General features: G+C 40.5%; 5 protein-coding genes across 11 annotated transcripts; 3 read left to right on the plus strand and 2 right to left on the minus strand.

Annotated features, from left to right (window-relative positions):
• Positions 1-287: 287 nt before the first annotated feature.
• On the plus strand, positions 288-1,836 carry LOC148419070 (E3 ubiquitin-protein ligase RNF186-like). The gene is made up of 3 exons (XM_088422793.1): positions 288-314; positions 402-710; positions 1,746-1,836. The coding sequence occupies exons 1-3, from the start codon at positions 304-306 to the stop codon at positions 1,834-1,836; spliced, it is 411 nt and encodes a 136-aa protein (XP_088278919.1). The 5' UTR covers positions 288-303.
• A 2,681-nt stretch (positions 1,837-4,517) lies between these two features.
• On the plus strand, positions 4,518-5,053 carry LOC148419071 (uncharacterized). The gene is made up of 2 exons (XM_088423972.1): positions 4,518-4,839; positions 4,931-5,053. Exons 1-2 carry the CDS (start codon positions 4,523-4,525, stop codon positions 5,028-5,030), a joined length of 417 nt encoding a protein of 138 aa, XP_088280098.1. The 5' UTR covers positions 4,518-4,522; the 3' UTR covers positions 5,031-5,053.
• A 905-nt stretch (positions 5,054-5,958) lies between these two features.
• LOC148419072 (homeodomain-interacting protein kinase 1-like) lies at positions 5,959-18,303 on the minus strand. 4 transcript variants are annotated; one of them, XM_088424056.1, is made up of 18 exons: positions 17,961-18,303; positions 15,070-15,803; positions 14,446-14,637; positions 14,186-14,367; positions 13,987-14,110; positions 13,746-13,865; positions 13,573-13,659; positions 13,280-13,464; positions 12,621-12,771; positions 12,359-12,545; positions 11,823-11,941; positions 11,118-11,252; positions 10,018-10,175; positions 9,119-9,190; positions 8,713-8,883; positions 8,422-8,636; positions 8,192-8,304; positions 5,959-7,560 (listed from the first exon to the last, which is right to left on the minus strand). In XM_088424056.1, exons 2-18 carry the CDS (start codon positions 15,799-15,801, stop codon positions 7,075-7,077), a joined length of 3,429 nt encoding a protein of 1,142 aa, XP_088280182.1. In that variant the 5' UTR covers positions 15,802-15,803; positions 17,961-18,303; the 3' UTR covers positions 5,959-7,074. The 4 variants fall into 4 exon arrangements, with proteins under 4 accessions (XP_088280182.1, XP_088280181.1, XP_088280184.1 ...); XM_088424055.1 differs by having other exon boundaries at positions 10,018-10,178; XM_088424058.1 differs by lacking the exon at positions 11,118-11,252.
• Positions 18,304-18,864: 561 nt separating this feature from the next.
• On the plus strand, positions 18,865-20,611 carry LOC148419073 (uncharacterized). The gene is made up of 2 exons (XM_088424573.1): positions 18,865-19,748; positions 19,968-20,611. The coding sequence occupies exons 1-2, from the start codon at positions 18,900-18,902 to the stop codon at positions 20,292-20,294; spliced, it is 1,176 nt and encodes a 391-aa protein (XP_088280699.1). The 5' UTR covers positions 18,865-18,899; the 3' UTR covers positions 20,295-20,611.
• On the minus strand, positions 20,476-26,038 carry LOC148419074 (uncharacterized). 4 transcript variants are annotated; one of them, XM_088424569.1, is made up of 6 exons: positions 25,937-26,036; positions 24,225-24,944; positions 23,968-24,022; positions 23,804-23,880; positions 22,739-22,849; positions 20,476-22,496 (listed from the first exon to the last, which is right to left on the minus strand). In XM_088424569.1, exons 1-6 carry the CDS (start codon positions 26,012-26,014, stop codon positions 21,423-21,425), a joined length of 2,115 nt encoding a protein of 704 aa, XP_088280695.1. In that variant the 5' UTR covers positions 26,015-26,036; the 3' UTR covers positions 20,476-21,422. The 4 variants fall into 4 exon arrangements, with proteins under 4 accessions (XP_088280695.1, XP_088280698.1, XP_088280694.1 ...); XM_088424572.1 differs by lacking the exon at positions 24,225-24,944 and having other exon boundaries at positions 25,937-26,038; XM_088424568.1 differs by having other exon boundaries at positions 23,804-24,022.
• Positions 26,039-27,056: the final 1,018 nt, after the last annotated feature.

Here is a 27,056-nt window from a genome sequence, read left to right on the forward strand (position 1 = left end):
TTTTCACAGGGGAGCACATAGAAAAAAAAAGATCAAGAAGCACTGATGCAAAACATGAAACAAATGCTTTAGAGTTACGGAGAATGATTGAAGATAATGAAAGCGCAGGCAACGCTTGCCTATAAAGTTTGAGGGTATGTATCTTCTTTGTGCTGAGTGAAAAGAATTCTCGTGGGTCTGTTTACCTGAGCAGAATTCCCTGGAAGTCACGTGTCACGTGAGACGACGAGTCACGTCTTTAAGAGAGTCTGCGTAGACCGGAGCACTCAGAGCACGCCTCAGCCGGTTCAGCCGCAACTTCCAATGAACTCCAAGTAAGTTCTCAAATCTTTTTGGTAAATCTCTCGATATGGTTCTTTGAACGACGACAAGTGTATTAAATCCGAATTGTCTCGCCTTAGCATGTCCACAAACGGCGATCTGGAATGTGTGGTGTGTTGCTACGACTACTCACACACCCAGCGCGTCCCGCGCCTGCTGCACTGCGGTCACACCTTCTGCGCGCCTTGCCTGGAGAAACTGTCCAACGTGGACGCCGTTCTCCGGACCATCTGCTGCCCCCTCTGCCGCTGGATCACCTGCACGCGGGCCAGCCTCACCCTGCCCGGGGCTTTGTGGGTCAACACTGAGATCTGGGATCAGGTGGCAGAGAGAGAGCAGAAGAAGAAGAAGAGGACCAAGGAAGACTCCCATTGGCTCATCAAGCCAATGTAAGTAGAAAATCTTTTTTCAAAGTGTGATGCAAAATGTGGTTTACAAACTTTCTACGCCAAGTGACACTTCTGGATATCCAAGAATCATGAGTAACATCAATTCAACAGCTGAGACTGTAAAAACGGAATTTTGACATCAATGAGCCATCATTGGCAGTGAATGAGTTACATGTTGTTCCTTGAAATGGCATTTTTTTTTCTTCAATATACTATATGACAGTGACCTGTAGTGAAAAGTAGACTAATTAACCCTAACCCTAATTTATATTCGACGTCTGTGTCCGTCTTTGGCAGTGAATGAGTGAAATATTGTTTAACAAAATGACAAATAATGCATCTTCTTCAATATCTGCCTGTAATGTCAATAGAATAATTTCTTCATTCACTGCCAGCTCGGGATAAATGAATAGTTGACGTCTATAGCCATCAATTGCAGTGATTAGGTTGAAATACAATAGCTTAGTAAGTGTAAGTGTTCATTAGAAACCACAGGATACAAAATGATTTGAAGCTACAATCAATTTGCACAAAAGGAAAAATAAAGACATTGTACTTAAAACAATATTGAATTAAAATGTATTGCACATAGAAAGTAGAAAAAAAACATAGCTATCTTTTCTGTATTTTTTTTTTGACATTATTGTGCTTAGCCATGCATATTGATGTAAGGTTAGGGTGAAGTCAATGACCCCTAAACCAAACCCTAATACTAACCCTCAACCTAATCCTAACCCTAAAGCTAACCCTAACATATTTGTTCCACTAATTTGTCTAAGGACAAAAGCCGTTTGACTACATGGACTCATTCAATGCTGGCCATTTTCATGTCCTCCTTTGCCTTAATATTAAAACAACCTAAAAACAAAATAAATACATATCTGCGGTTGAATGTTGGAACTCTGCATAAACGTAGACATACATCTTTGGGTTCAACTGACCTGAATAAATGCTCAAACAGCTGCACAGACTTTGTCACCATTCATGTTGGAGTTCCAAAATAAAACTTAAAACCCACTCTTTCTCTCTCTTCAGCTCCCATTCAAATCACATCGTTCTCAAGTCTACACTCCAAAAAATGTTCACCTGCATGGCCGTGCAACAGAAAGACTTTCAGGCCTGCTGATGTTTCCATTGTCCTTGGACTTTCATCAACGACACTATGTTTTTGTTTTTTTTGATGTATTCAATTTGTAAATAATATTTTTAAGAAATGGAATAACTGTAAAATATGATTTGCTGCTTATTCAATATTATTTATACGTGTATATTATGTGTTGTATTTTATCATCGTGCCTTTGCCTACCTATATTTAATGAGACTGCATTTTTCTTTTTTAATACTTGAATAAAAAAATGTCATTACAGTGAGTACATCTATCTTCTCTTTGACCAGTAGAAGAAAAATACTATTCAATTCATGTCACTACCAATCCAGTTGAAAAGGATGACTTCTACAGCTGACTGGAGTTAAGTTAAAATTAAAAAAAATAAATAATTAGATGGAATATTTCAAAAAATAATGAAACATTAGATAAATGTAATAGCAGTCATTATTATCATAACATCATTTTGTGTTTCTTCCCCACGAGCTGTCACCTTATCTTGGTGGATTGAGGTGTTTGCGTGTGCCAGTGATCCTGGGAGCTAAATTGTGTGGGGCGTTTTGCCCCTGGCAGGGTCAAGTTCTAAGTGAGGGACCAGACAATGATGTCAAATGTCAGAGTTTGGCCCGCATTGCCGGCAGTAATTCGAATTCTTGCCCTTTGTCAGCAATTCTGTTCATTACCTTCATGGACAGTGATTTTATTGGAAATAATAATTATTGTATTTAACAGTAACATTTCTAGGAGCGTGCTAAATTGTCATAGTCTGTGTCTTCTTTTTTTTTTAACCACGTGTTTGACAGTTACCTCACCACTGTTATAAACCCATTGACAACATTCAGTAGCTCTAACTATCTTATAATTCTATGATTCAAATGATTGAAATGTCATCAGAAAAGCATTTGCAGCAATCGCGTGAGCCTATTGCTGTGATACGTTTCTTGAGAAAAGATAAAGTCGTCTGACTTGTTTGTATTGGGTAAGTTAACGATAAACCCTTCCTGAGTTTCTAATCTCATATTGCGCTCGCGCGTTGACGTGCCCTTCGAAACTAAAGACCAACTGTAAAAAAAAGTGACAACACATTTTCACCACTAGAGGGAACCAAAGGACGAACTGATTGTGCCTCGCCAGAAAGCACCTGACGTAGAAGTCAAACTGAAGCAGTGTTTTTACTTTCTGGACCTGAACCCAAAATATTGGTCATCACTGCAATCCTGTGTGTCCCCAAAGTCCCCTGTGAGAAAGACATGTCCTGAATTTCAATTTGATAAAGGACAACTGGTTCTGAACAGCAAATGAATGATTTAATCCAATCTACTGTACAGCGCTCCTTGAAGTGTAGACATTTTTTTGCTACAAATGTTATAAACAAATAAGTAAGCCTTCTGAACACGTTTGGGGATTCGCAAGCAAGGAGAACAACAAAGCATTTTCAGCAATTATGGTTCTTGCTCACAAGCCAAATAAACATCTATATAAAACAATTTATCCTCCCTGCAAACGTTTGTTTTTCATTTTTTATTCATTATATAATGTATTTTAATGCATTCTTTTTTAAATTTTGTATACTATTTGTTTGTCTTTTGTTTATTGATCATGTTAATTTTTTACTTGTAATAAATAATTGTATATGTGTTTTTTTTATTTATAATACATGTTTGTTAGCTTTTTGTTTTCATTTATGTGTATCAATTATTGTGCTGTACGTTTTTTTCGGTTGTTTAAGTTAGGTGATTTAGCAATGTTTCCTGAGTTTGGTCATGTGACAATCGCGAACTGAGCTGTGATTAGATGTTACCTGAGCTCAAAGCAACTGTGATGTCATTTTCTGTTGCTGGCACGTGACAAAAATCCACAAACACAATCTTAATCATAATACGGTTTTTAGACCAGAGGGGTTGAAAGAACGTACATTTTTGTAAAAGAAAAAAATTGAATTTTGATTTTAAATGCAATTGATAGACCCAAGATGGGGTACTACTTCGCCACATTCGATAGTCAGGGCTCTATTTCTTTGCATGCACCATTTTTTGTATTGACTTTATATTGAGCGATAACGATTATTGTTACAGAATTGCTTGTTTGCATCAGCGAGCATCACATATATCCTTGCTGTATCCCAGGAATATCCGTTTCAGAGATAAATAAATGAATAAAAATGTGTAAATGGCTATTGCATTGCAAGAGTCAGCGATACACTTACATGTGAGTCGCAAAGGGGCAAAGTTTGCATATAAACGAGTCATTTAATAAATTACCCCCAATGGGATGCCGTGTGTTTAGATAACGTTATTAAGCGTGATTGCGGAAAGGTTTTCACACTCAAGTGTGAATAGAACCATTCAGAAGGCGATTTACAATCTCGATTTCCCTGGAAGGGCGCTAGTGTGTCGGTCACGTGACATAAACAAACAGTTGCGTCCTTAAAAGCAGTTTAAAACAGCACAAGCACTCAAAGCAAACTTCAGCCAACTAACTCTGCAAGACATCAACTCTCGTTTTACAAGTAAGTCTCAAATACATGTTGTGCATTTGCACACTCGGGTTTCTGTGATTTGGAAATTATAAACCATGGAAATTACAACCGATGCATTTTCAATGAAACAACCAGGAACGCGGCTGCTCTGCATAAAATGATTGCGAAATACATACTTTGCTGCAGTAATGCGTATCATGTGCACACAGTTTGCCAAGTGTGGTTAACATGTCGCCAGATGAAGACCTGGAGTGCGTGGTGTGTTTCCACGACTACTCACGAAGACGTCGGGTTCCACGCCTGCTGCATTGCTGTCACACCTTCTGCGCCCCTTGTCTGGAGAAACTGGCCAACTTGGACAACGCCACCCGAAATATTTGTTGCCCGCTGTGTCGCCGGATGACCACCTTTCAAGCCAGATTGGCCCTGCCTGAGGCATTGTGGGTAAACACTGAGATTTGGGATCAACTATTAGAGAATGAGCAGAAGAGGACCAAGGAGGAATTCGTGAAAAGCTTGAGCGAGCAGTTCAGGAAGCCGGCTTCGTAAGTACAGCACACATTAAAAAAAAAAAAAAAGTCATCTTTCATGTTGGCGTGTAGAAAAATCAAGCTCCCTTTTTTCGTTTCTCATCAGCTCGGATTCAAATCAAAAAGCTTTCAAGTCCATGCTGCATAAAGTGTTCAACTGTTTGGTGCTGGATGCTTGGCCTTCTGATGCTTTCGTTGCCATCTGACATTCATCTGGACTCGTGCAACATTATAAGTTGCTCATTCTGAACATGCATTCTATTCTTTGTATCAAAGTTGTGCATATTTTTTAATGCATTCACTGCACTGTACTGAACATTAGGCAAATTTAACGGTGATATACTTGTATATAATCCCCCGATTTAGAAGGAAAAAATCAAGAAGTGAATAATCAATATATTACCTATCCATCCATCCATCTTCACAAAGTCTTGGCATCAGGATTGGTAATATTTGTGGCACACAAGATTTAATAATAAAAAGGATGATTTCATAGTGTGGGATTTTTTTCCGCACTGAATAAACTATTTTGAATGAAAGGCTGGTGTTTCCTTATTTAGTCTTTACTATGTATAATTAATGTTTACTGGAACTTTAAGCCATCCAGTAGGTGACCTCGAATGCAGCGGGTTAGTGTTTGTATTTCTTACACAAAAAAAGCAAAATTTCATTCTTTCAGTGCCATTGACAACTACTGAGGTTAAAGATCCAGGTTTTAAAAACTGGGCTCCATTGATGACTTATGACGTTAATTTTTTTTTAACTTAGCTCCAGTCAGCTGTAGAAGTCATCCTTTTCAACTGGATTGGTAGTGAATGAGTGAATAGCAATAACATGCCAAGTAAAAGTGAACGGTTGCGATAATAAACCCGGAGTAGTATTACTATTCACATGGAACCTTTTACGACTCGCATTGTGTTAGCGGTAATAAAAAGTGACTTCCAGAGAAGTGATAAGCAACGACATGGTAAATGTCAGCCCACTAATGCTGGTTTTGGACAGCTCCTTGAAATGCTGCATTCGGTTCACGTGATCTTTATATCTCACCAGTCATCTATCAACAAGTGGTTCAATCATCTGCAGACAATGGCTGCTTTCCATTCATTTTTGTGGAATGATACAAAGGGGCCGGGCTTGTGTTCGTGATCATTTTATTGCAAACAGTGGTGGTGGATTATTGAGCAGAAACATTTCCCTGAATTAGTTCTACAGAGTAGCATTTTTAACTACCGGAATAGGGTCAAATTACAGTTAAATACTCAAGACGTTACAACACAAAACGATGCAAACACAAACAGGGAAGGACCGACTAAAAAGGCTTTTCGAACCCACAGTGTCCGTAAGACTTCACTGCGGCCCCCTGAAGGAAAACATCTCTCCTGCAATATTTTGGCTGGATTTTTTTTTTCTTTTTTAAAACTCATTCCCATAAGAGCTTTTTACACGTTTCAGTAATCATCCGAAAGATTATACGCCAATATTCAACAGTCATCAGGTAATGCAACAGGCAAGCATCCCCAGACCAAAGGACATTTTGTTTAATATATAAAAAACAAAAAACTGGCTTTACTTAGATCCATTAGGAGGTCCTACCTAACTGGCTAGCAAATGTTGCATTTCATAGGAGTGCCTATGATTCATTTCATCTTTTAAAGAGAAATGGGATCATTTTCTTTTTGAAACTAACCCCAAAAAGCTTTTTATGTCACTTGTCAACATGATTTCACTCATCTGGAATTCATAAATACATTCAGTTAAAAAGAAAACTATTGCATGGTTTATCTGGCCTAAAACACTGTCACTACATAAACACGCGATCACATGTGCACTTAAATTAACAAAGAGCCATCACATTTGGGCCACCTTTCGCACTTTAAACCCCAACGCCGTCGCCATCCCACCGTACGCAGACGAAACATAATTTAAACGGAGCAAAAGACAGATTTGTGAGTAAACAGACGGGGGTCAAGTACAGTTATTGTTAGGTTAGCTAAAACACAGGGACTGACTGGATTAGTGTCAGCTAGTCCTTCACTAGCACAGGAAGCTGGCCTAAAAGTGTCATCGCAGCTTGTGAAAGGAGCAGAATCTCTCTTCGCACAAACAGACAATGAAGCACGACGCCTAATACGAAGTGGATAAAATAAGGGTGTCCGATAATATTTTCATAGGGGAAAAGAACAAGCCTCGTGATGAAAAGCAGCAATCGGATAAGTGAGGGTCGTCCTACGCGAGACGACGGGAGAACCTTTATAGGTAGGGGTACTGCGCCAGGCGCCTGGGACTCAGCTGGTAGGGGCCGTACGCCTCGGCCCGCGGCGTCACACTCACATAAGGGGAGGCGGCGGCGAACTGCTGCTGGTAGACGGCCGGCAGGCCGTGCAGCAGACTGCTGACCGACTCCTTGCGGCCGGCAGAGTCTCTCCTGGAGGACGAGGAAGAAGAGGAGGTGTACGTGGCTGCATAGGCGGAGGGGGAGTGCCCCGAGTGTCCGTGGCCGCCGTGGCCCCGGCCCAGCAGCTGCTCCATGACCTGAGAGGCGGACGAGAGGGCGGTGGAGGCCGGGTAGGTGTACAGGCCCGGCCCGGCGCCCGAGACCGAGGCCAGGGCCGACACCTCGGGGAAGTTGTAGTGGGGGGCCGAGGCGGCCGCGGGGAAGGTCTGCTGCCGACGTAAGGACGAGTCGCCGTGGGACGCCCCCGAACGCTCCTGAGATGAAGACACCAGGGGCTGCACCTTCGCGGCACACATGCACACAAGCATTTATGCTTCGGTTGAAACTGGCCGTCGCACTGATTAGGACGCGGTCACAAGTAAAATGGTGGCGGTTCAAGAGGAAGACAGCTTACTTTTATAGTCATAGGGAGGTGTAGTACAAGTAGGCTTGTGAAGCAATTGATTCAAATTGCTGCATTGCATTCTCTTAATCACCACTAGATGGCACTAAATGTTTTAATGCACATCAAATGTTTTTTAAAAAAACATTTGATGTGCTCAGTCAAATCATTTCACTATACACACAACACGCACCTCAAATGTATATAAATTCCCACAAAGAGGATACAGGCTGAAGATTTCTGTGAATGTGCTCACTCACTCAAGTTTTTCATTTCCTATGTGTGAGATGAAGACATTACTTTTTTTTTCTTATTTACAAGGCACTTCACGTAACATAATGAGGTTCCCTCCTCAGTTGAACCTATCACCCAAAGAATTTATCCACTCTAAAATTTTTTTTTTGCTCTTTGGGGCGAGGCTTAGGCGTAGGTGAAGCTGTGAGTGGCGAAACAACAATAGGCGGGTGTACGCTGAAGCGTTTACGACCTATTTATTAATATTGGCTGGCTCAACATAAAAGCGGCCTCACCTGGCTGAGGTTCAAGGGGCGTGACTGGCTAAGCATCAGTCCATGTCGCTCCAGGCTCTCCCCCGAACTACTTGGCTGCTGATGAGACATTCTCTTGGGTTTCATGTAGTTCACTGGGATTAAAGAAACAAAACAAAAACCAGTAATGCATGTTAACCACAGCCACGTACCGCACAATGCCAAGAACACTCGCAGTAAAAGATGGCTCAGGAATGAGTCCAGTCTCTCACCAGTTTCTGGGCGGCTACGTGAAGTTGTTCCTCTCTCAGGTGCCTGAATCTTGACTGAAGGTGCCACCACGGCTAGAGATTTGGCCTGGCGAGAGGAAACTGTGCTGGATGCGTTAAGTGTGCGGGGACGCGGGGTCAAGGGGCTGGCAGTGGAGGAGTCTGAGTCATGCACAGTCACACAGCTGATAACGTTGGTGCGCTGGCCCATTGTGACACTGTCAAAAAAGGAATAGAATTTAGTTAGTATTTCACATTTTGCTGGCTGAATCATTTCTGTCATCAGATGCTCACCTGGCAGGGTGGAACTTGCGCTCATCCTCTGTGTCCGTGTCACTGTGGATGGTTATGATGCTGACCGCCGGGCTGGGGGTGTCGGAGATGACGATGGGCTGCGACAAAGTGGCCATGAGGCTGGATGACGTCACCCCGTTGGTGCCAAGCAATGACGTGGTGGCAGGACCCCTAAACAGAATGATTGGAAACAATGAGCTTCTTCATGCGAAAATCTATCAAAAAGAAACTTCATTTTATCAACTTGAGAAGTGACTGCAGAATTTGAAGAAAAAGAATGTGAACAAAACATCAAATGTGCTTGAGTACTCTAAGTTAGTAAGAACAGTTATTTCTTATTAAGTCATTAAGTCATTTAGTGTGATGATACATATCTGCAGTCATAAAACTGTAAAGGGTAACTGACCTATTTCGATTCTCTCCTCGCCTGGCTTTGACCTTCTTCCTCTCCTGCTGACTTTTGGTTTGTGCTGTGCTCCTATTAGGGTTTTATTGGGGGGGACAAAACACACACACAAAAAAAACCCCCAAACAAACATTAAGCGCTGTGGAACACAATCACATTAATCAAATCCTTTCTAATTTGATTGCATGCAAACCAAATGGCCATTGTACAGAAACTACTCCTTTAAGACCAATAGAGAAGATTAAGAGAATTCCCATGACTTAAGGCATATTAAGTAATAATTCAATTTGAAATGAAATACTAAAAATGCAATGCTGCCAATGTCCCATGATTCAGTAAATTATCTTTTTAAGAACGTTTTTATGTTCTGACAGTTCAGACTAATCGCAATCATGAAGTCGGATCTAAAATGCGCTGAAAATGAGACACTATTAAGACTCATTCAAAACATTTAAATGCAGAGAAAGCCTTGGATTCTAAGGATTTTATAAGTAGGATCTGGAGGAACCTTATAGTAAGTATTTTGTAGTGTTTATTAAAGAATCCCAGAAAACACTTGGAAAAAAAATCACCAGGGGAGCTTTAAGCTAAGGCCGGGAGATATAACCTCAACCTAAATCTCAGTTTGTTTTTTCAAACAAAAAAAAAAAAAAAACGTATTTTGATTTTAATCAATTTGACACCTGATAATGCATTTCTTCATTTTCCACTTCTAAAATTACATGCCATCTTATTTTGCTTCTTACCAAACAAGGTTTACAACTATTTTATTTCCAAACAAGTCCTAGATGTTATTGTCTACACAACAAAACCTTGGCCATGCAAATGTAACGAACATAATGATTAAAATGAGTATGCTCCTCCTCAGTGTGGATTGGCAAACTGCCCGGTCGTCATACCTCCAGTTATTTCCCTGCTGGGCGGCGGCATCGGCGTGATGCGAGTCCCGCGGTGACTCGGCAATATTTGCCTGGTGAGCAGAGCTGTGGATGGCTACGCCCGGGACCTGCTGCCATGATGACGGGATGAGGATTTGCTGAGTTCCGGTTGGCCAGGCCTGCTAAGAGAAACGGCCCAGAGAAGACATTTCAATCCAGGTAACATCCACTTTCGATGAAAGAATTCCATGGCCGGAACAAAACCGGGCAAACTAGGCCATGCTGAGAACTAAACCCAAAGAACTGTGAAGGCAATAGCCAATCTCTGCTGCAGGCAAAGCGCAAGATAAGCGAGCAACCTTTCCCATGCCATTCCCTTGTATATAGCACTGCCCTGCAATAAATCAACAAAACCAAATCATGCAAAGCACAAACACTGAAGCACTGGAAACACACCAGCGTGTGTACAAAAACAAACAAACAAAAAAAAACAATTCATGATGCCTGTTAAAGAAGAAACAGGAGTTAGTTGGATTTGTTAACCGGTAACAGTATGTCTGCAGCATGCCATATGTTGAGGGGCTGAAATAGAAAGTGTCAAGAGTGAAGTTGTGGCCATTTGGAGGTGCGTTTGGAGGCGCACCATCCTGCGCTGAAACCAAAAAGGAGGTGAGGAGATGAGAAGCTGCAAGCAAAGCGCAGACCAACTCAGCAACACATGCGCTCCATGCCCTAAGCACACCTATGGGGAAAGAATGGGGAGAGAATGTCAAATTGAGTGAACGATGTGAGGAAGGGGAACAAGAGAGGAAGTCCTTTGAGATAATGTGTTTAGTCAATCATTCATGTGCATCTAAAATCACCAATAAAACATCAGCAGGGGTACTAGAGGTGCAAGATCGTTAGGGCACGTGACTCCATCAGCAATTTTACTATAAATATGATAAACTACAATACAAATATATGCTCTGATGCAATGCTGACAATTAACAAGACTGAGATTCTGTGTGCAATGTGAAGACAGCGAGGAAAGCAAACCAATGAAAAGAAAGCGTGACAGGAGAGAGCCTTCGCTTTATTGGTAACAGGAAAGTGCACGTAGGTTTTTGGTGGCTCTTTACCAGCACTGTGGCTGTGTGTTCCAAGAGGGTGGGCCGACCCACCCCGGTACCTAGCCCGACTGGTAGAGAATACTGGGAGGCTATGCTTGAAGAGGGTGGGTGCAGGGTGGCCACCATCAGGGGTGTGCAGGAACCCTGGAGGAGGTGAGGGCATAGGGGAAGGCAGTGTGAGAAATGCAAACGTCCTTTGGAGCTGCCGGGTGATTTAAGAGAGCAGATCAATCCATCTGAGCGCGCAAACCGCATTGAGCAAAACTTCTTTTTAGCTAAAAAACAGATTTCCGGCTAAATGAAGCCCTCAGTCACATCGGTTATGAAAAGACAGAGTATAAGATGCACCAAAAAGAAAATCATCATAGCACTGAAACCACATTTCTTCTTTAACACCACAACAACATGAATACATAGTGAAGATGCATCAAAAGAGGACAAAATGCTTAAATTGGGGTTGATGTATGAAATGCAACCTTTGCTGGAGATATGTGTGACTCACATGATGATGCAGCAATTGACAAACTTTGAATGCAAGAAAGCAAACTGAGCTTTCTTAAATCAAACAAATTCTGCCATATCAACACCTCAATGCCAGAAAACCACCCAACACAAGTGAAAACAAATCAGAAAAGCTGACAAGTCACATATTGTGATTTATCCATAAGGAGCATGAGCAGACATCGTACGTGCAAATGGTCACAAAACGCTTACCTGTGTGAGCATGCTTGGCTGGATCTGCAACGACTGGGCAGGCTGGTTCTGAGGTACTATAGGGACCGAATTGTCCATCCTCACAGGGAAACTGGAGCTCTTGCTGGACGACTGCAGCCCTGGACATAATTTCAAGTGTACGAATAAAAATCTCACAAAATTAATTTTGATGCTTACAATCATGTGGTAGAGGTGTGCCCAAGGGGTGGGGGAAAAAATTAGGAAATAATTGCCTGATTCTAATTTACTACGATTCAATCGATATGAAATGTCCCAAAATCGATTTTATAAATTAAAAAACACAAATCTGCTTCTTTTCAACTTCTGTGTAACCAAGATGGATGCACACTGCCAAAGAAGAGGCAGCAACATCACACGCCAAAGGCATACTACGAAAGGCAACTTTATGGAAAAAACAAATAAAAAGAAATTATGGTCCATTAAATCATTATGAATCAACTATTGATTCAGACTAATAGTAAACTCTAATAGAGACAGTGAAAGAATCCCACTCCCACTTGTACATCTCCTCTGACCTTGAATGGTAGAAGGTGGGCAAACAATCAGTGTCTGCTGGAAGGGTTCTGCCTGGCTACACAGCCCAGCAGGACGAGTTGGAATTGGAACGCTCTGTTGAGTCAGGCCCGGAATGTTGATCGTCGCCTGCTGGTACAACGCCGGCTGATAATTCAGTAAAGGCACCGCTCCCCCTGCAGAAGGCACCTAGGGGACATCCGCCACGTGAGTCCATGTTTTGATTACTTAGCATGCAAGATATTGAGAGGGTGTTGAGCTTGCCTGGTTATGCTGGTTGAGTTGGCTACTGAAGGTAACAGTCAGGTTTCCTGCCGCAGCGCTGGGGACGGCATTGGTGGAGTAGAGGGATTTGTTGGTGTCGTAGGTGCTCCGGCGCTTGCAGATCTCCATGTTTTGGAAGCACGACTTCACACTGAGGAGGAACAACGACATTTTCTTTGAGAAAAAACTCTTGAATGCTCAAATTTTCCGAAAAGTGTCAAAACATTTTTATTTTTTTGTGCAAGAAAGTCAACCCATGTAATTTTGACCTTTAGACATCTAGATAGATACAATTGAGTAGGCTTGTTTTGTTAAAATTGATCACTACATAAGACCATATTTAAAGTCTGTGGAGACTGAGCCTTAGCACTGATTGCATCCAGAGCGCGCCTTTGCTTAGTTGTTTTAAATCCAGGTTAAAAAATTTTTCTTACCGCATACCTTTGATTCAGGTTTTGCAATCCTTTTTAAAACCATTTCCACTTTTGTAGGGTACTTGTCATTTTTAAAAGCTGTTCGTTTTAAGTACATTTTTTTTTACTTTACTTTTAAATTTACACTTTTTTAAAGGGTGTCACTTCTTTCTGTTTTACAGTATTGGTGCAGAGCTCTGCGCCCATTCCCAAGAATGTGTTTTTTGTACTAGTAGGCACACATACTGAGAGCTGTGAGGATAATCCATGAGGTGACTCATGGTGACGAAAGGATGACCCAGTGTCTTTGTAGGTGTGATCCTCTTGTCAGCGTCGAGACGGAGCATCCTCTTCAGAAGATCTATAAACTCACGTCTATCGGCTTTCTCCGCCAGCATGTCCGTCCCCTCCAAATGAGATGAAAGGTTGACCTGGATTAAAAAAAAAAAAGGTGGGGGTTATATCTTAATGTTCTATTGCGTTATCAGCGTAAATGTTGTCAGACACTTCCTATGATAATATGGCATAAGAAAAAGCACCTGCATCATGTCATCCAAACAGTTAAAGATGTACTTTCTAGCTTCCTTGGATTTGATGCCCATCTCCATTTCGTGTTCTGATGGTGTCTACAAAACAAATATGGTCATGTTATTACTCAAGAGCCTTCAGAGGCCATATCAGCATCTAAATGATTGATGTTTAGTTTATTGACCTTAAGTCTCCAAAGTGGGTAGCTAGAGTCCGGTCCTCGGTTGAAAAAGCGGCTAGTTTTTGTGCCTGCACTCAGTAGGTACTCAGCTGGCAGGCCTTGAGTCTGAGAAATGTAGCGAATCTGGGAAGAGACAAGAGAAAAAAAATGCTCTACAGTTAATAGATTTGTGTGAGGCAAAGCAAAAAATGCACCAATTGTTTGCAGGTCTCTTGTTTAATTTAGCTTGAATTGTGGCGCTGACCTGATCGTACTCAGAGGCTCCAGGGTAGAGAGGCCAACCCAAAAAAAGCTCAGCAATCACACAGCCCAGAGACCACATGTCAATCGCCTCACAGAACGGAAGTCCTAAAATGATCTCAGGAGCCCTGCGTAGCAAAGCAGGCGATTAGAGGGACGAGCATGGCAATATTGTAAAGTGAAGGTCTGTCGACATGTGATACCTGTAATAGCGAGATTGCAAGTATGTTGAGCATACAGCCTTGGAAACGTGACTAGCTGATCCAAAGTCAATGACCTTTACTCTGTACGGCTGCCTGAGGGGATCCACCAGCATAATATTCTCTGGCTTGAGGTCAGCATGAATCAGTCCCAAGCTCTTGAGCTTCATCAGTGCCGTGGCCACCTAAACACAGCAACGTTAGTGTCTGGTTCCAAATGTATTTATTGTCTTAAAAAGGGATTATTATGTCGATATAAATACCTGTTGTAATATTGGTCTAATGTGCCGAAGAGGAAGTGGGCTGAACTTGCTGTGCTTGAGAAAGTCATACAAGTTCTGTTCGAGCATCTCAAACACCAAGCATGTATGACCCTTGTGCTGGAAGCACTCATAGGAGCGCACAAAGTTGTATTCATCGGCATTCTCCGCACTTAGCCTGTTCAGGATGCCCACCTGGAAACAACAAACACACATTCATAAAAAAGGCAAGAAAAAAACTTCATGAAAATGAGAATATGATGTGGGGACACACAGACTTTGATATATGCAGTAGGGTCAAAACCATTATTGGCATCCATATTTGGAAAGAATATAAGCATCTGCTGTAAAAAAAAATATCTGATGGTAGATACTTATTTTTCATTTAACTTTATAAAAAAAATCTGTTGACTTGGGAACACTTGGCGACTCAAAAAGTGAGATTTGAATATTTTTGTTATTTTGAAACTTTGAACAACTAGTATATAAAACTATAGTAAACTATTGTTAACATCCATCCAGCCATCCATTATATTCGCTCATTCGGGGTCCATAATAATAGTCAGTTGGCTATCGGGCTTGAAAAAAAAAAAAGGTCAGTATGCAGAGGATAAAATAAGATGTTACCTCAATCTGTCCCTGGCGAGCATATGAAGGATGGTTCTTTAGAATCTTAATTGCCACAATCTCATTGGTACCCCTCTTCCAGCACTTGGCCACTTGGCCAAAGGTGCCCCTCCCTAAGAACTCCAACACTTCGTAGCTACAGGACACTGAGCAGAGGATCTCATGTTGCACCAGCTGATAGTCGCCTTCCCCATTGGAGCTGCTGCTTTTGGTGGTTGGGGCAGAGTGAGGTATTGACTGGCCCGTGCCACCTCCCCCGCCACCGCCCGTCCTAGTGGAGAAAGTTGCTGCCGGTGCCGAGAGCTCCTCCAGAATCTGCACGCTGCCGCAGCCGCTCCCGCTGCCCTCATTGGGCTCCTCCATTTTTCTTTTCTGCCCGTGCCGGTGCCCTCTCGTTTCTGAGGCTGCCTCGACATGAGCATAGGAAGATGACGTAGCGTGCTCTGTGACACGGCGACTGGAACCCCGAGGAAGACTACCAGTGCTATCAGCTGCCCGTACCACTACTTGACCCCGAGATCCAGGCGCTGTGGGGGGGAAGACCAGGGACGGTGCAAAGGGTGGAACGGCCATGGCCGGGGTAAAAGTATATGCCGACTGGCCCGCTATGGAGCTGTACGCTTCAGTTGTGGACACGTCCCAAACATTGTTCTCCACCTTCAGCTTCTTAACGCGGCAAAAGGCACTGGAGGAGATGGAGGGAGGCGAGAAGACTTGTAGCTGCGAGGTCATAGCTGAAAGAAAAAGCACGTTTTCAACACAAAGAAAGAAGCGAAGCCACATATTGCAATGTTTTGAATAAAGCCTGACTGATATGGATTTTGTAGGCTGATACCAATGTCAGCAAAAAATGCTTATTTCCAATTAATCGGATGACTAATTTAGAAATGTGTTAATGAAATAGCTTTTGTTTGCTCCCAGTGCATTTGAATAGACATCAATTGTTAATAAATTAGCAATTGTTTACAATGGCCATTAATTACACACAGATAACTGGCCTAATACCTATTCCCCACAATATCTATTGCAATGTTTTGAATTGAGCCTGACTGAAAAGGATTTTTTTTTTTAGATTGATGCCAATGTCAGAAAAAAAATGCTGATTTCCAATTAATCGGCTGACTAATATTGAAAATTGTTGATACATTAGCTGTTGTTTGCCCCATGCATTTCAATGGACATCATTTGTTAATAAAATAAGTTGTTTGCAACGGGCATCAATTACACACAAATAATTGGCTTACAATTTATTGCCCACAGAGCAGGGGTCAACTGTAAAATAATAATAAAAAAAATACTAATAACGGTCCTGTTCAGTTCTCAAAATGCATTACATGGTTCAATGCATTGTAATAATGTTAAAAGGTCACTGCTAATAAAATTAGGATAGGATTTGCTTTGTTTTGAATGACTGGTCCTCAGAATTACTTTATCAAAACATTCATAACATATTATTCGGCAAACTAAGTATGTATCATATTATGACAGCATTGTTGCTTGTTTACAAATGTTGTGAAAAGATAGGGCACACAAAGATAATATGTAATTACAATGGATAATTCTCACTCCTTTTTGAGATTATTTGGGCCAACATTTTAAGAACGATACCCGCCGATTAACCAGTCAGGCCCTAGTTTTGAATTATCGAGGTACTAAGTTTTAAAAGCAGCTCTGTTGCAACCACATTGACATGTATGGCATTGAATTTGTACACTAGTAGGAACGTCTATCTTGCTAATATGGTATTAGATTGTCATAACATGCTAGTCTCAATAACAAGATACTTCTACTAAAAAACAACCACTTTTAGCACTCAAATGTAGTGGTGTCTTGAAATATAAGTTTTATTAATTCACTTCATATAACAAGAATAATTTGTACAGTCTGCATGAGTTTTATTTTTAATGTGGTGGTTTCTACAGCACAGCATATGCAGAACCAAAGCAATGAACTCCTACAATCCAACGTCACATTAAGACATTTCTTCTTGTTCCACCTAAGGATGCACACTTAAAAAAAAAGATCTCATCTTATCATTTTGAAAAGTTTAGAGAGAGAATTCAGAACATTAGCCAAAACAAGATGACATTGCATAGCATTTTGATGTCAAGTATGAAACAAGGGCGTGACTCCTTACATATTTTACTCCCTAGAAGATGCACATACTATATAAGCGACGACCGGGACAAAATATACATCGTTCAAAATAGGTGACAATTGACAAATTGAATATCAAAGCACCCACATTTGATGACGAAAAATAGCCCATATGCAATCGAAGTTTGGCCTATGAGATGATGGCACATTTTTTTTTAATTTATCATCATTGTGTGTATGTGTTTTTGTTTAAAAAAAAACCCCATTAGAAGCTTAGTTGCCAGCCATAAGTGTGCGCATGGAATCCGAAGACAAACCTTGATGCATAGTCATTTTACATCATGCTTGAACTAATATAATTCAATTGACACAATAAGAACGGTAGCACCGATATTAATAATATCCAAACGTTGGTGTAGTGCGATTTCGACATTTATAGCGTCTGTTGCTCCAGAATGCCCTGACTTTGCAGTCATGTTAGGCCCGATTTAAAGCCCTGCCACCATCTCGAATGTTCCGACTAGAATCATTTCACCAACCGATTAAGAAATGCGGCCGACAGTTATTTTGTTGACCACAGTACTATCTCAGTCGATCCGAGTGAAGATGTTAGAAAGCAAATCAGCAGCAATCAGATATTGAAGTCGTTTAGCTAATAAACGAGCATAACGTAACTTTGGGGAAGAAGGGACGTTAGATTAAACACTACAAACCCGCCTCAAAACAAAATCAATTCGAAAACAGATTGCGGCAGCAATATGGAATGACGTTCTGTGAGTAAATAGGTTACATACCGGGGGATGTGTTCTCGCACAGTTAGAAAACGGCTTCGCCCAAGGCTCAAGTCCCCACTGCGGCGGTCCACTGGAGCAGCTATGCGAAGTAGCACAAGCTAACATGAGCTATCAGGCCTGCATTGTTTTCTCAGTCGAAGGAGCGCTTGTCAGCCACACATGACGCTACTGCTCCGAGTTTACACGAGCAACAGCCAAACATCGCTTTATATACTTCCATAAAAATCGTCTGTACTAAAATAAACGCATCTGCGGCTTAAAATATTGATTAAAATCTACTCTAAAACGCTCTGTCCAGAGGCAGAAAATCCCATTTTACACCGGAAAATCCCGACGTCGTTATATCAGCTGCGAATTTATGTCATTTCCGGTTATTACCGTAATGTCGATAGTTTCTATTAGGTAGTACAAGTACAGCATGAAGCAAATTGCACTATTATTAATACACAAAATATTATCTCGGCCAATTTATTAATATGAAACTCTTTTCAATCCCAAATTTGCTAAAGACATTGGTTTATAATGATAGAACATTTAGGTAATCGTATTGAGTCGAAAGGACAAACACATACATTACAGTTTACGGTAAAGCGAATTGACGTCATAGGCTACCCAGTAATTTTCCTGTGGACCTTCTTTCTACATAAGGGTGGGCTCTTGCTTTAAACGTTAACAAGAAACGCCTTATACTACGGAGCCCCTAAAGGGACATGGAGGGAAAAAAAAATATTGCGAGATCTCGCAATACATTTGCGGGATCCCGCAATAATTATTGCGAGCTCTCGCAATAGTATTGCGGGATCCTGCAAATGTATTGCGAGATCTCGCAATAGTATTGCGAGATCTCGCAAAAGTATTGCGAGATCTCGCAATATTTATTGCGGGATCCCGCATTCCTAGTTCCTGCATCAGTGAACCGGAAGTTAAACAAACACAGTAATGGAGCAGCCTGAGCCGACACATCATCCGTGGGAGAAGTTTATTGATTTTTATTTTAGTATTGGCCTAACTTACAAAGACATAAAATCCGTTCTTGCACGCAGACATGGGTTTGACATAAGCGAGAGACACCTGAAAAGAATACTTAGGGCGAGGGGGCATTCCCGTCGTAATGGCTATTGTGATCTCGCGGTTCTTGGAGAATTCATCAGCAACGAACTACAGTTCTCTGGTCAGCTTCATGGGTACCGGTGGATGTACGCTAAATGTAGAGAACATGGGCTACGAATAAAGAAGGAGGAAGTGCGGTTGGTGATGAAAGAGCTGGATCCGAGAGGAGTGTCACTAAGACAAGCAAGACGCCTGAGACGGCGGAGCTACTTTTCGAGAGGTCCTAATTTCATTTGGCACATGGACAGCTATGACAAACTGAAGCCATATGGCTTTTGTATCAACGGAAGCATCGATGGTTTTTCTCGGAAAATGATCTGGCTTAATGCCTATACCACGAGTAGTGATCCAAAGTTGATTGGAGGTTATTACGTTGATGCAGTTCAACGTTTCGGGGGCTGCCCAAGGATTGTGAGAGGCGATCTCGGGACTGAAAACGGCCTTGTTAGAGACTTTCAGCGGTTCCTCGTCCCGATCCATTCAGATGGCACTGTTGATAGCTACTTAGAGGGAGCAAGCACTGCCAATCAACGGATCGAGTACTGGTGGGGTTTTCTGCGCAACCAGTGTGTGGAGTTCTGGATGTCATTGTTTGCAGACATCAGAGACAATGGATTATTTGACGGGGGGTTTCTGGACAAGGCCATCCTTCAATTTTGCTGCATGGGACTCATCCAGGTGAGTGAGTGTGCGTGCGTGCGTGCGTGCGTGTGTGTATGTGTGTGAGAGAGAGAGAGAGAGAGAGAGAGAGTGCCTGCGTGAGTGGAAGAGAGGGAGAGGAGGCGAGAAAAGACAGGAAGGATGGAGAGCATGGGAGAGGAGAGAGAAAGACTGAGACAGAATTGTTTTACTGTTTGTATTTACAGTTAATTCTGTTTTGTATATACTTTTTAACAGGATGAGTTGGATGATACTGCACAGGTCTGGAATTCACACACAATCAGACCATCGAAAAACATTGGTGTCCCCAGTGGCCGACCCAATGTGATGTATGCATTGCCTCAACTCTATGGGACCAGAGACTTCCTTTCCCCTGTTGAAGATGAACATCTTCAGCTGTGCAAAGATGAATGTGTCTTTCGCCGGGCAATACCATGCGATCCAGATGTGTATGAACTATGCAACATCTTAATGGCAGAGTCACATCTAACTCTACCAAGGGATCCCTATCAGGCTGTGGACTTGTATAGGCACCTAAGAGAGGCAATCACTGCATCTCTTTAAGTCAGGGATATTTCACTTTGCCCTTTTGGGTAACAGTTCATCAGCAATTATTTTGACAGTTGGTTGTTCAGATCAAATGTTTTCTTTTTATCAGATGGGGGATAATCATCAGTTGGAGCCCGAATCATGTGATGTATTTGAGAGTAAACATACTTTGTAGCCAAGCACTGTAACATCAAAGTAGAGCAGGAAATGTATTTCTTATTCTTTATTAAATGAAATGAACATTTGGAGTCTGCAAACATGAATAAATGTAAATGTTGTCTTATCTGTCAATAAAAAAAGAATTGACATCAAAATGTACACTAAAGTACTTATATGTCACTCTGTGGCAAAATGAACTCACATTCAACAGAAGTTCCAGCAGTAAATTAAAGCATTATAATGAAAATAATACAAAAATTCTGAAGGCCATCTCACAAAGATAAAAATTAGCTTAGACATTTTATAAACAGGAACGTTCCTTCATTGGTATCTCAACATTGAGTTTTGGAATGTTTATGAATGAGCAACCAACTGGAATGACTTATAATGAATATAATTAACAAATTGCCAGTGATGGACAACTAGGAAATTAGCCTAATATGCTTTTTTGGAACACGTGAAAATTAATGCTGTCATTTTCAAAGTATAGTTCGAACTATAAAATCAACATAAAGTGTGCACTTAATCAATAAAATCAACATAATGTTCTATTTCGCCAACGGAAAAAAAACTATTACAGGCTGATATAAATTAAAGACTGTGTACCACTATGTTCAGTGCATCAGATGCTTAAATGGCAACAAAAACAGACAAATAAAAATTAATAAAATAGAATAAACCATACAATAATCCCTGTTGTTGTTTGACCTGATGAAGCTTGCTCTCAAGTTCAAATAATGATGATGATGAGACAAAAAGACAGATGCGAGTCATGGAGATGTGAGGAAAGAGACAAGAAGGATGGCGGGGGGAGGTGAGAAAAACACTGAGGGAGGAGAGGCAGCAAAAGTGAAGAGAGCAGATGAAGAGAGCAGCGGAGAGGACAGAAAAACATGAAAGGAGCAGAGACAGAGAATGTAAGGAAAGAGCATAAAGAGAGACGGAGAGGGCTACTATTTGGCCTGATCAAGCTTGCTGTCAAGTTTAAATGATGTCCATCTCCAGGTAATTGCTGGACAGAATGTTATCAAACTCTGTGCGAAACTCTGGGTAGGAACTATATGTACATGACAGATCGAGTGTAGCGACACAGGTATGCGCAACAGGCCTTCTGTTGAGTCCAGTTTCAGTATTAAAGCTAACCATAATTTTCTCAACACATATAACTGAAGAACCTGTGCAGAAACGCAGGAACTTCTCTGCTTTTGATTGATCGGCATTTTTGACGTAACGTTGGAGATGGTTTAGAGTTGCTTGTTCTCTTTGAGAGAGCACCATCTTTGTTGCTTCAAGCATTTGCATTACTCTTTTGCCTGTGGGCTTCTTTAGCTCATACAGATCCAACACACTTTTCTTATCTGGTAGTTTCAACTTAACAAGTGACATTGGACTAGAAAAACAATCAATTACAAACTTTGGCTCTTGGAGAATTGCCTTGTGTGCCATTATTTCAATGGCAGACCTCATGTCTTTCTCTTGTGGCAAGAAATGGGAACCCATTCGTGTGAAAAGGTCAAGCAAATCCTCTTGATCACCTTCTTCTTTTCTTCCGAGAAGAGCATTCTCAACAGCTGACCTCTCGATGGGCGGTAAGAAATTTAGAAATGATGACATCAAGATGTCTGTATCAACAGACTCAATTCCAGTGATGCACGCTAAAATGAACGCAGTCGACAGCATTGCTGGCATGACACCATGGTCCAAGAACCCTTTCACCCAAATACGTCCCACAGCTTGCCATTCAGTCTCAGAAAAATCTGGCCTAAGCCTCGGAACTCTCTCCGTTTCCCCTTCGCACTGTTCCAGAAATTGTTGCCAGAAGGCTGTGTACACCTCTCTGGACACGCCGGCATCATCAACAGCCTTTTCATTGATGAAATCCACCTTTAAACTCATATTCATAATTCCACTGTCCATAAATACAGCCAACAGATCACCAACAACCGTTACCCTGCATATTGAAGCACATTTTGTCTCTAGAACTCCTGGGTTGCTGGCTGTTGTTGTTGACGAAAACTGGCTTCTTGAATCAGAGGGCAAATTCAGCCCACTGTCCAGCTAGAACACACAGGTAAAAAAAAAAAAAAAAAAAAAAAAAGGTCAATGAATACAGCAGAGACCAACGTACCCTAGCTTTTGACATGTTTGTATCAAGATTAAAATAATTTGGGGTCCCGTGTATCCTATGTAGCAAAGTCACAACTCAAATATAATTTTGTTTTCAAACTACAGCCCTCCTTAAACTGCTTTCTATTGAAAACCCTGAGAACATCAGAGTTGCTTGAAGTGGTGTGTTTTACCTGGGCTGTTTGCACTGTCTCCTCATGTATGGACTGCTGCTCATCCTGTGTAAGCAAGCCTTCACCTGAGACCAGTAGGAGCTGCATAGGTGCTCCACTCATCTCAGCACTCTGAGGAATACAATCAGCGACACATTAATCATAAAATATAAAAAATTCATTGCAGACTATTATTTATAAAAAATCTTTCTAAATTAGTTTTATCCATCAGCAAAACTCTGAGTCAAAATTAAGAACATTCCAGAGTTTTAATCATGATCATAATATTGGCTACCACGATTAATTAAGCTGATCCACGGTGACGTTAACATTAAAAAAGTCAAGCACTTTCTTTTTAAATTACAAATCAAATCAAGTACTACCACCAAGGGCAATGTTTGCATGACAAAAGCCTGTTATTTTCTCATCCGAATATATTATTTACCAGTGTGCATTGAGTTTCTCACCTGATTCTTAATATATACAGCGCTAGCTGTCAATTGAGAGCCATTTTGAAAAATCCAATTGACAAAAAAATTGAATAAATTCAGTTTGAAATGACCAAAACGGACATTTTGCTAATTGATTAAAATTTGCTTAAAAGTAAATATTGTGCTTGGTTCTAAGTATGCTTTATTTTTTTTTTTCATTGGGTTACACTCAGCAAGTAAGTTGGCTTTGTTGCCCTATGTGCCATTTTTTGCCATTCATTATTATTTACTTTACTTATTTTAGTTTAATATTATTATTTGTAAGTATCAAGGCTTGAAACCTTGATTATATACTATTTGTCTAAAAAAAAAAGGGCAAAAAATAGACATGTTTGACCAACCATGATGAATTATCATGATGATATACTGACCAAAATAATTGTGATTATTAATTTTGGACATAACAGTGCAGACCTACAGTACAGTATGATAAAGTCAGAGTAACGACCCCAAGAATTAGGTGAAAAGGATTTTCACTTTCACTAAAGAAAACCATTGGTATTTGTTTTTAATACAAGTTGTACATGACACACCACTAAATATTTAAAATGAAATTTCAAGAATGTTTGTACAGAAATTCTAGATAAAACATTACCTGTGTAACATCTGTATCCTCATCAACATCCAAGTTTATAGTCACCAGGTCATCGTCTGAATCCCATACAAGTGTATCTGCCTCATCAAACAAGGGGTCATGTAAACTAACCTCAGTAGTGTATTTTATGTCTGTTGGGATTGATTCAAAGGGATGTGATGGACCTGGACTTTGTGCTGTCTCGGATGTTGCCCTTCTCTTTTTTGATATGGGTAGCATCTGAAAAAAACAAAAATAACAAAGAAGAAAGCTTGAAATGTTGTCAGCAGTAACGTCAGAACGCATGCTCCACATTTAATATTAAATGCTATACAAAACTACACATCAAAACACAACTCCATTAAGGGGTTGCAGATATATGTAGATAGAAAATTATAATACATTTATTGACTGGAGAGTAATCTTTGAGCAAATTATTTACATCTGGCCTTGTTCCATAAACACTGTCAGATGAATGTGAATAATCCTGCAGATGTGCAATGGGATCATCTGAGAGAGATCCATCTTCAAGCAGGTCATTTTCTTTATCTTCCATCATTTTAGTTTCTTCAGATGAAGAGGGATCTTTTGAAGCGCCCCTTTTTGTGCAAAGGTAAAATCTGAGTAGCTTCAGTTTAGTTTGTTCATACATTTTGCCAACTGTGCTATCCATGGGAATCGTGTTCATTTTAAAATCACAGATGTCAAATGTGAAGTCTTCAGATGGCCCTTTTGTTGAATGTCCATCAGGAAAAAATAGTTCCTTTCCTAATTCCATGATCTGAGAAACAGTTGTTGTTTTTGGCAAAGTAGTGTGTCTTGTGCCTCCACCATTGTTGGTTCGTACTTGAGAGTATCCATTACCGCCAAAATGAAGCCATCCAATTTCAACCTTCCTTGAAGTCTTCTCTCCTGATCTATTTTGTTCTCTGGCCATGGTACTTTGGGTATTATCTTGGGGACCAGTCACTGCTCCTTTTGTTTTTGACTTCATTTTGCGTGCCCCTATTTTATCTCTTAATCTATGTAGAAGAGTATCTTTATTAGTGTTGTGGTCCTGTGTTTGTTCACAGAAAGACAGGGCAGCTACTCTGTCACCATAAGACGTTATGTATGTTGCCATTTGCTCATCAGTCATGATGCGCAATACTGCCTTGTCAACCTGCAAAAACGAGAGCAAGAGAGAGACAGAGGGACAGAGAGAGAGAGAGAGAGAGAGAAAGAGATAGAGAGAAAGAGAGAGAGAGAGAGAGAGAGAGAGAGAGAGAGAGAGAGAGAGAGAGAGAATAGCATCAATAGTGTTTCAGTGGTACTGGACATAACTGGTCTACGTTAGATAGATTCCTCTTTAAGAGTTTGAAAAGACACCTGAATAATACAATCTTGACTGATGACCTGATGCATATCCACTTTCATTTTTTAAATAATTTTATTATTTACAAGTGTGCAGTTAATGTATCATTTATCTGGCAGATAAGGATTCCATGGTTCACCATCAACACATCATCGTCAAAATACACTTTGCGTCCAGTTGTCTCAACGTGAACAAAGCCGAAGGCTGACCTCCACGGGTATGCTGGCTGATCTGTATAACTAAAACTCAACCAATAACCAAACATTTTGGGGCAGGTATTTAGTAACCAATTAATGAACATAAGCAACACCCACTTACTTATATTAAATGTAATAAATTTAGAATACACGAATCTTTACGATTTTTCATTTAAAATAAAAATTGAATTTGATTATTCTAATTACTTTGTAACTGGACATCACACAATGCTGACTAGAAAAAGCCCAGCTCTTTAAGCCGCCCGTAAACTACAACAAAATGTGTAGACTACATAAATTTCTCTAACGTTTTACGTCACTGGAATGGCTAGTGACGATGATGGTTTCCTGAGACGAATATTTAACAGACCAACTTCTCGTCACCAAACAAGTTACGGATATGAACAACCGGCCATGACGTCCGAAAGTTACCATGGCAATCGTTTTTGTTCTTTATTCAAGTTTCGTCACATCATGTCATCACTGTTATTAGACTATCAAGTGCGCCTGTCCAATATTAAAATGACGTTACTAATATTAGCTTACGATAGCATGCCATTAGCTTAAAGGACGTTAAAGTCACTGAATGAAATTTATCCTCACCTTGTCTTTCTTCATTCTTCTAATGTCCTCCTTTGGGACCTCTCGGGACACCAAGAACCGCTCTAAATCGTCCTCCATTGTTGTCAGGGCCGTTGTCGGTTGTATTGCAATTTTACTTCCGGTTCGCGGGCCTCGGAAAATATGTATTGCGGGATCCCGCAATACTTATTGCGATATCTCGCAATATTTATTGCGGTATTCCGCAATACTATTGCGAGATCTCGCAATAATTTTTGCGGGATCTCGCAAAGTATTGCGAGATCTCGCAATATTTTTTTTTCCCTCCATGTCCCTTTAGGGGCTCCGTATTATACATCCCAAAGGGGAAAAAAATAATTATTCAGCACGTAATATTGGTGAAATGTTGCATAAAATGAATATTGCTAAACTCATTTATTTGTAAAATACCTAAATGATATGGTATATGTTTGATGTCAATCTGCAAAAGATGTGAAAAACACAAAGAATTGAAATGCCATTCTCTAAAACTCAGACACGGCATGACACATGTGTCAAACTTCGGTTCTCGAGCGCCACTCTTCTGTTTTTCTCTCGATGTTTTCCACCTAATCATTTAATATCAGGGGTGCTGTTACAGCACTGTAATACAGCACTGAACCTTAAAAGTGTCAATATTGAATAAAAAGAAACATTTCGAAATTAATACGATTTTGATCAATAACAGACAGTTGCCATCAATATTTTAAAGTAAGGACATGTAAGAAAAACATTTCAGAATGATTATTTTAAATTTCGTACTTTTTAAAATAACCTGATTTGAATTTTTGCAATACTTTGTTTAAATAAAAAAGAATTTTTATTTGATTATATTACTTTTCACAAGTTTTTTTTTGCATTTTCAGTGGACTAATATGTCTCTCTCTTCACAATGGCCTATTTAATTCAAAATCTTTTTTTTTTAATCTTTTATAATAATATTAAAATAATGGGATCCCTCTGTAAGTTATCAAAATGGTAGTTAATTCCAAATGTTTTTATTTAGATATTTTGGACACTTTTGGGCTTCCAATGTGTTGGAGGAGACATGTAAAATATGCAGGATAGAGGGACTTGATGACCGGTTTGATACGTGGGTCAAATTATTTTTTTTTTCCATTGT

The sequence above is a fragment of the Hippichthys cyanospilos genome, chromosome 9, assembly GCF_059441005.1.
Source record: "Hippichthys cyanospilos isolate Australia breed blue-spotted pipefish chromosome 9, RoL_Hcya_1.0, whole genome shotgun sequence".
NCBI classification, from domain to species: Eukaryota; Metazoa; Chordata; class Actinopteri; order Syngnathiformes; family Syngnathidae; genus Hippichthys; species Hippichthys cyanospilos.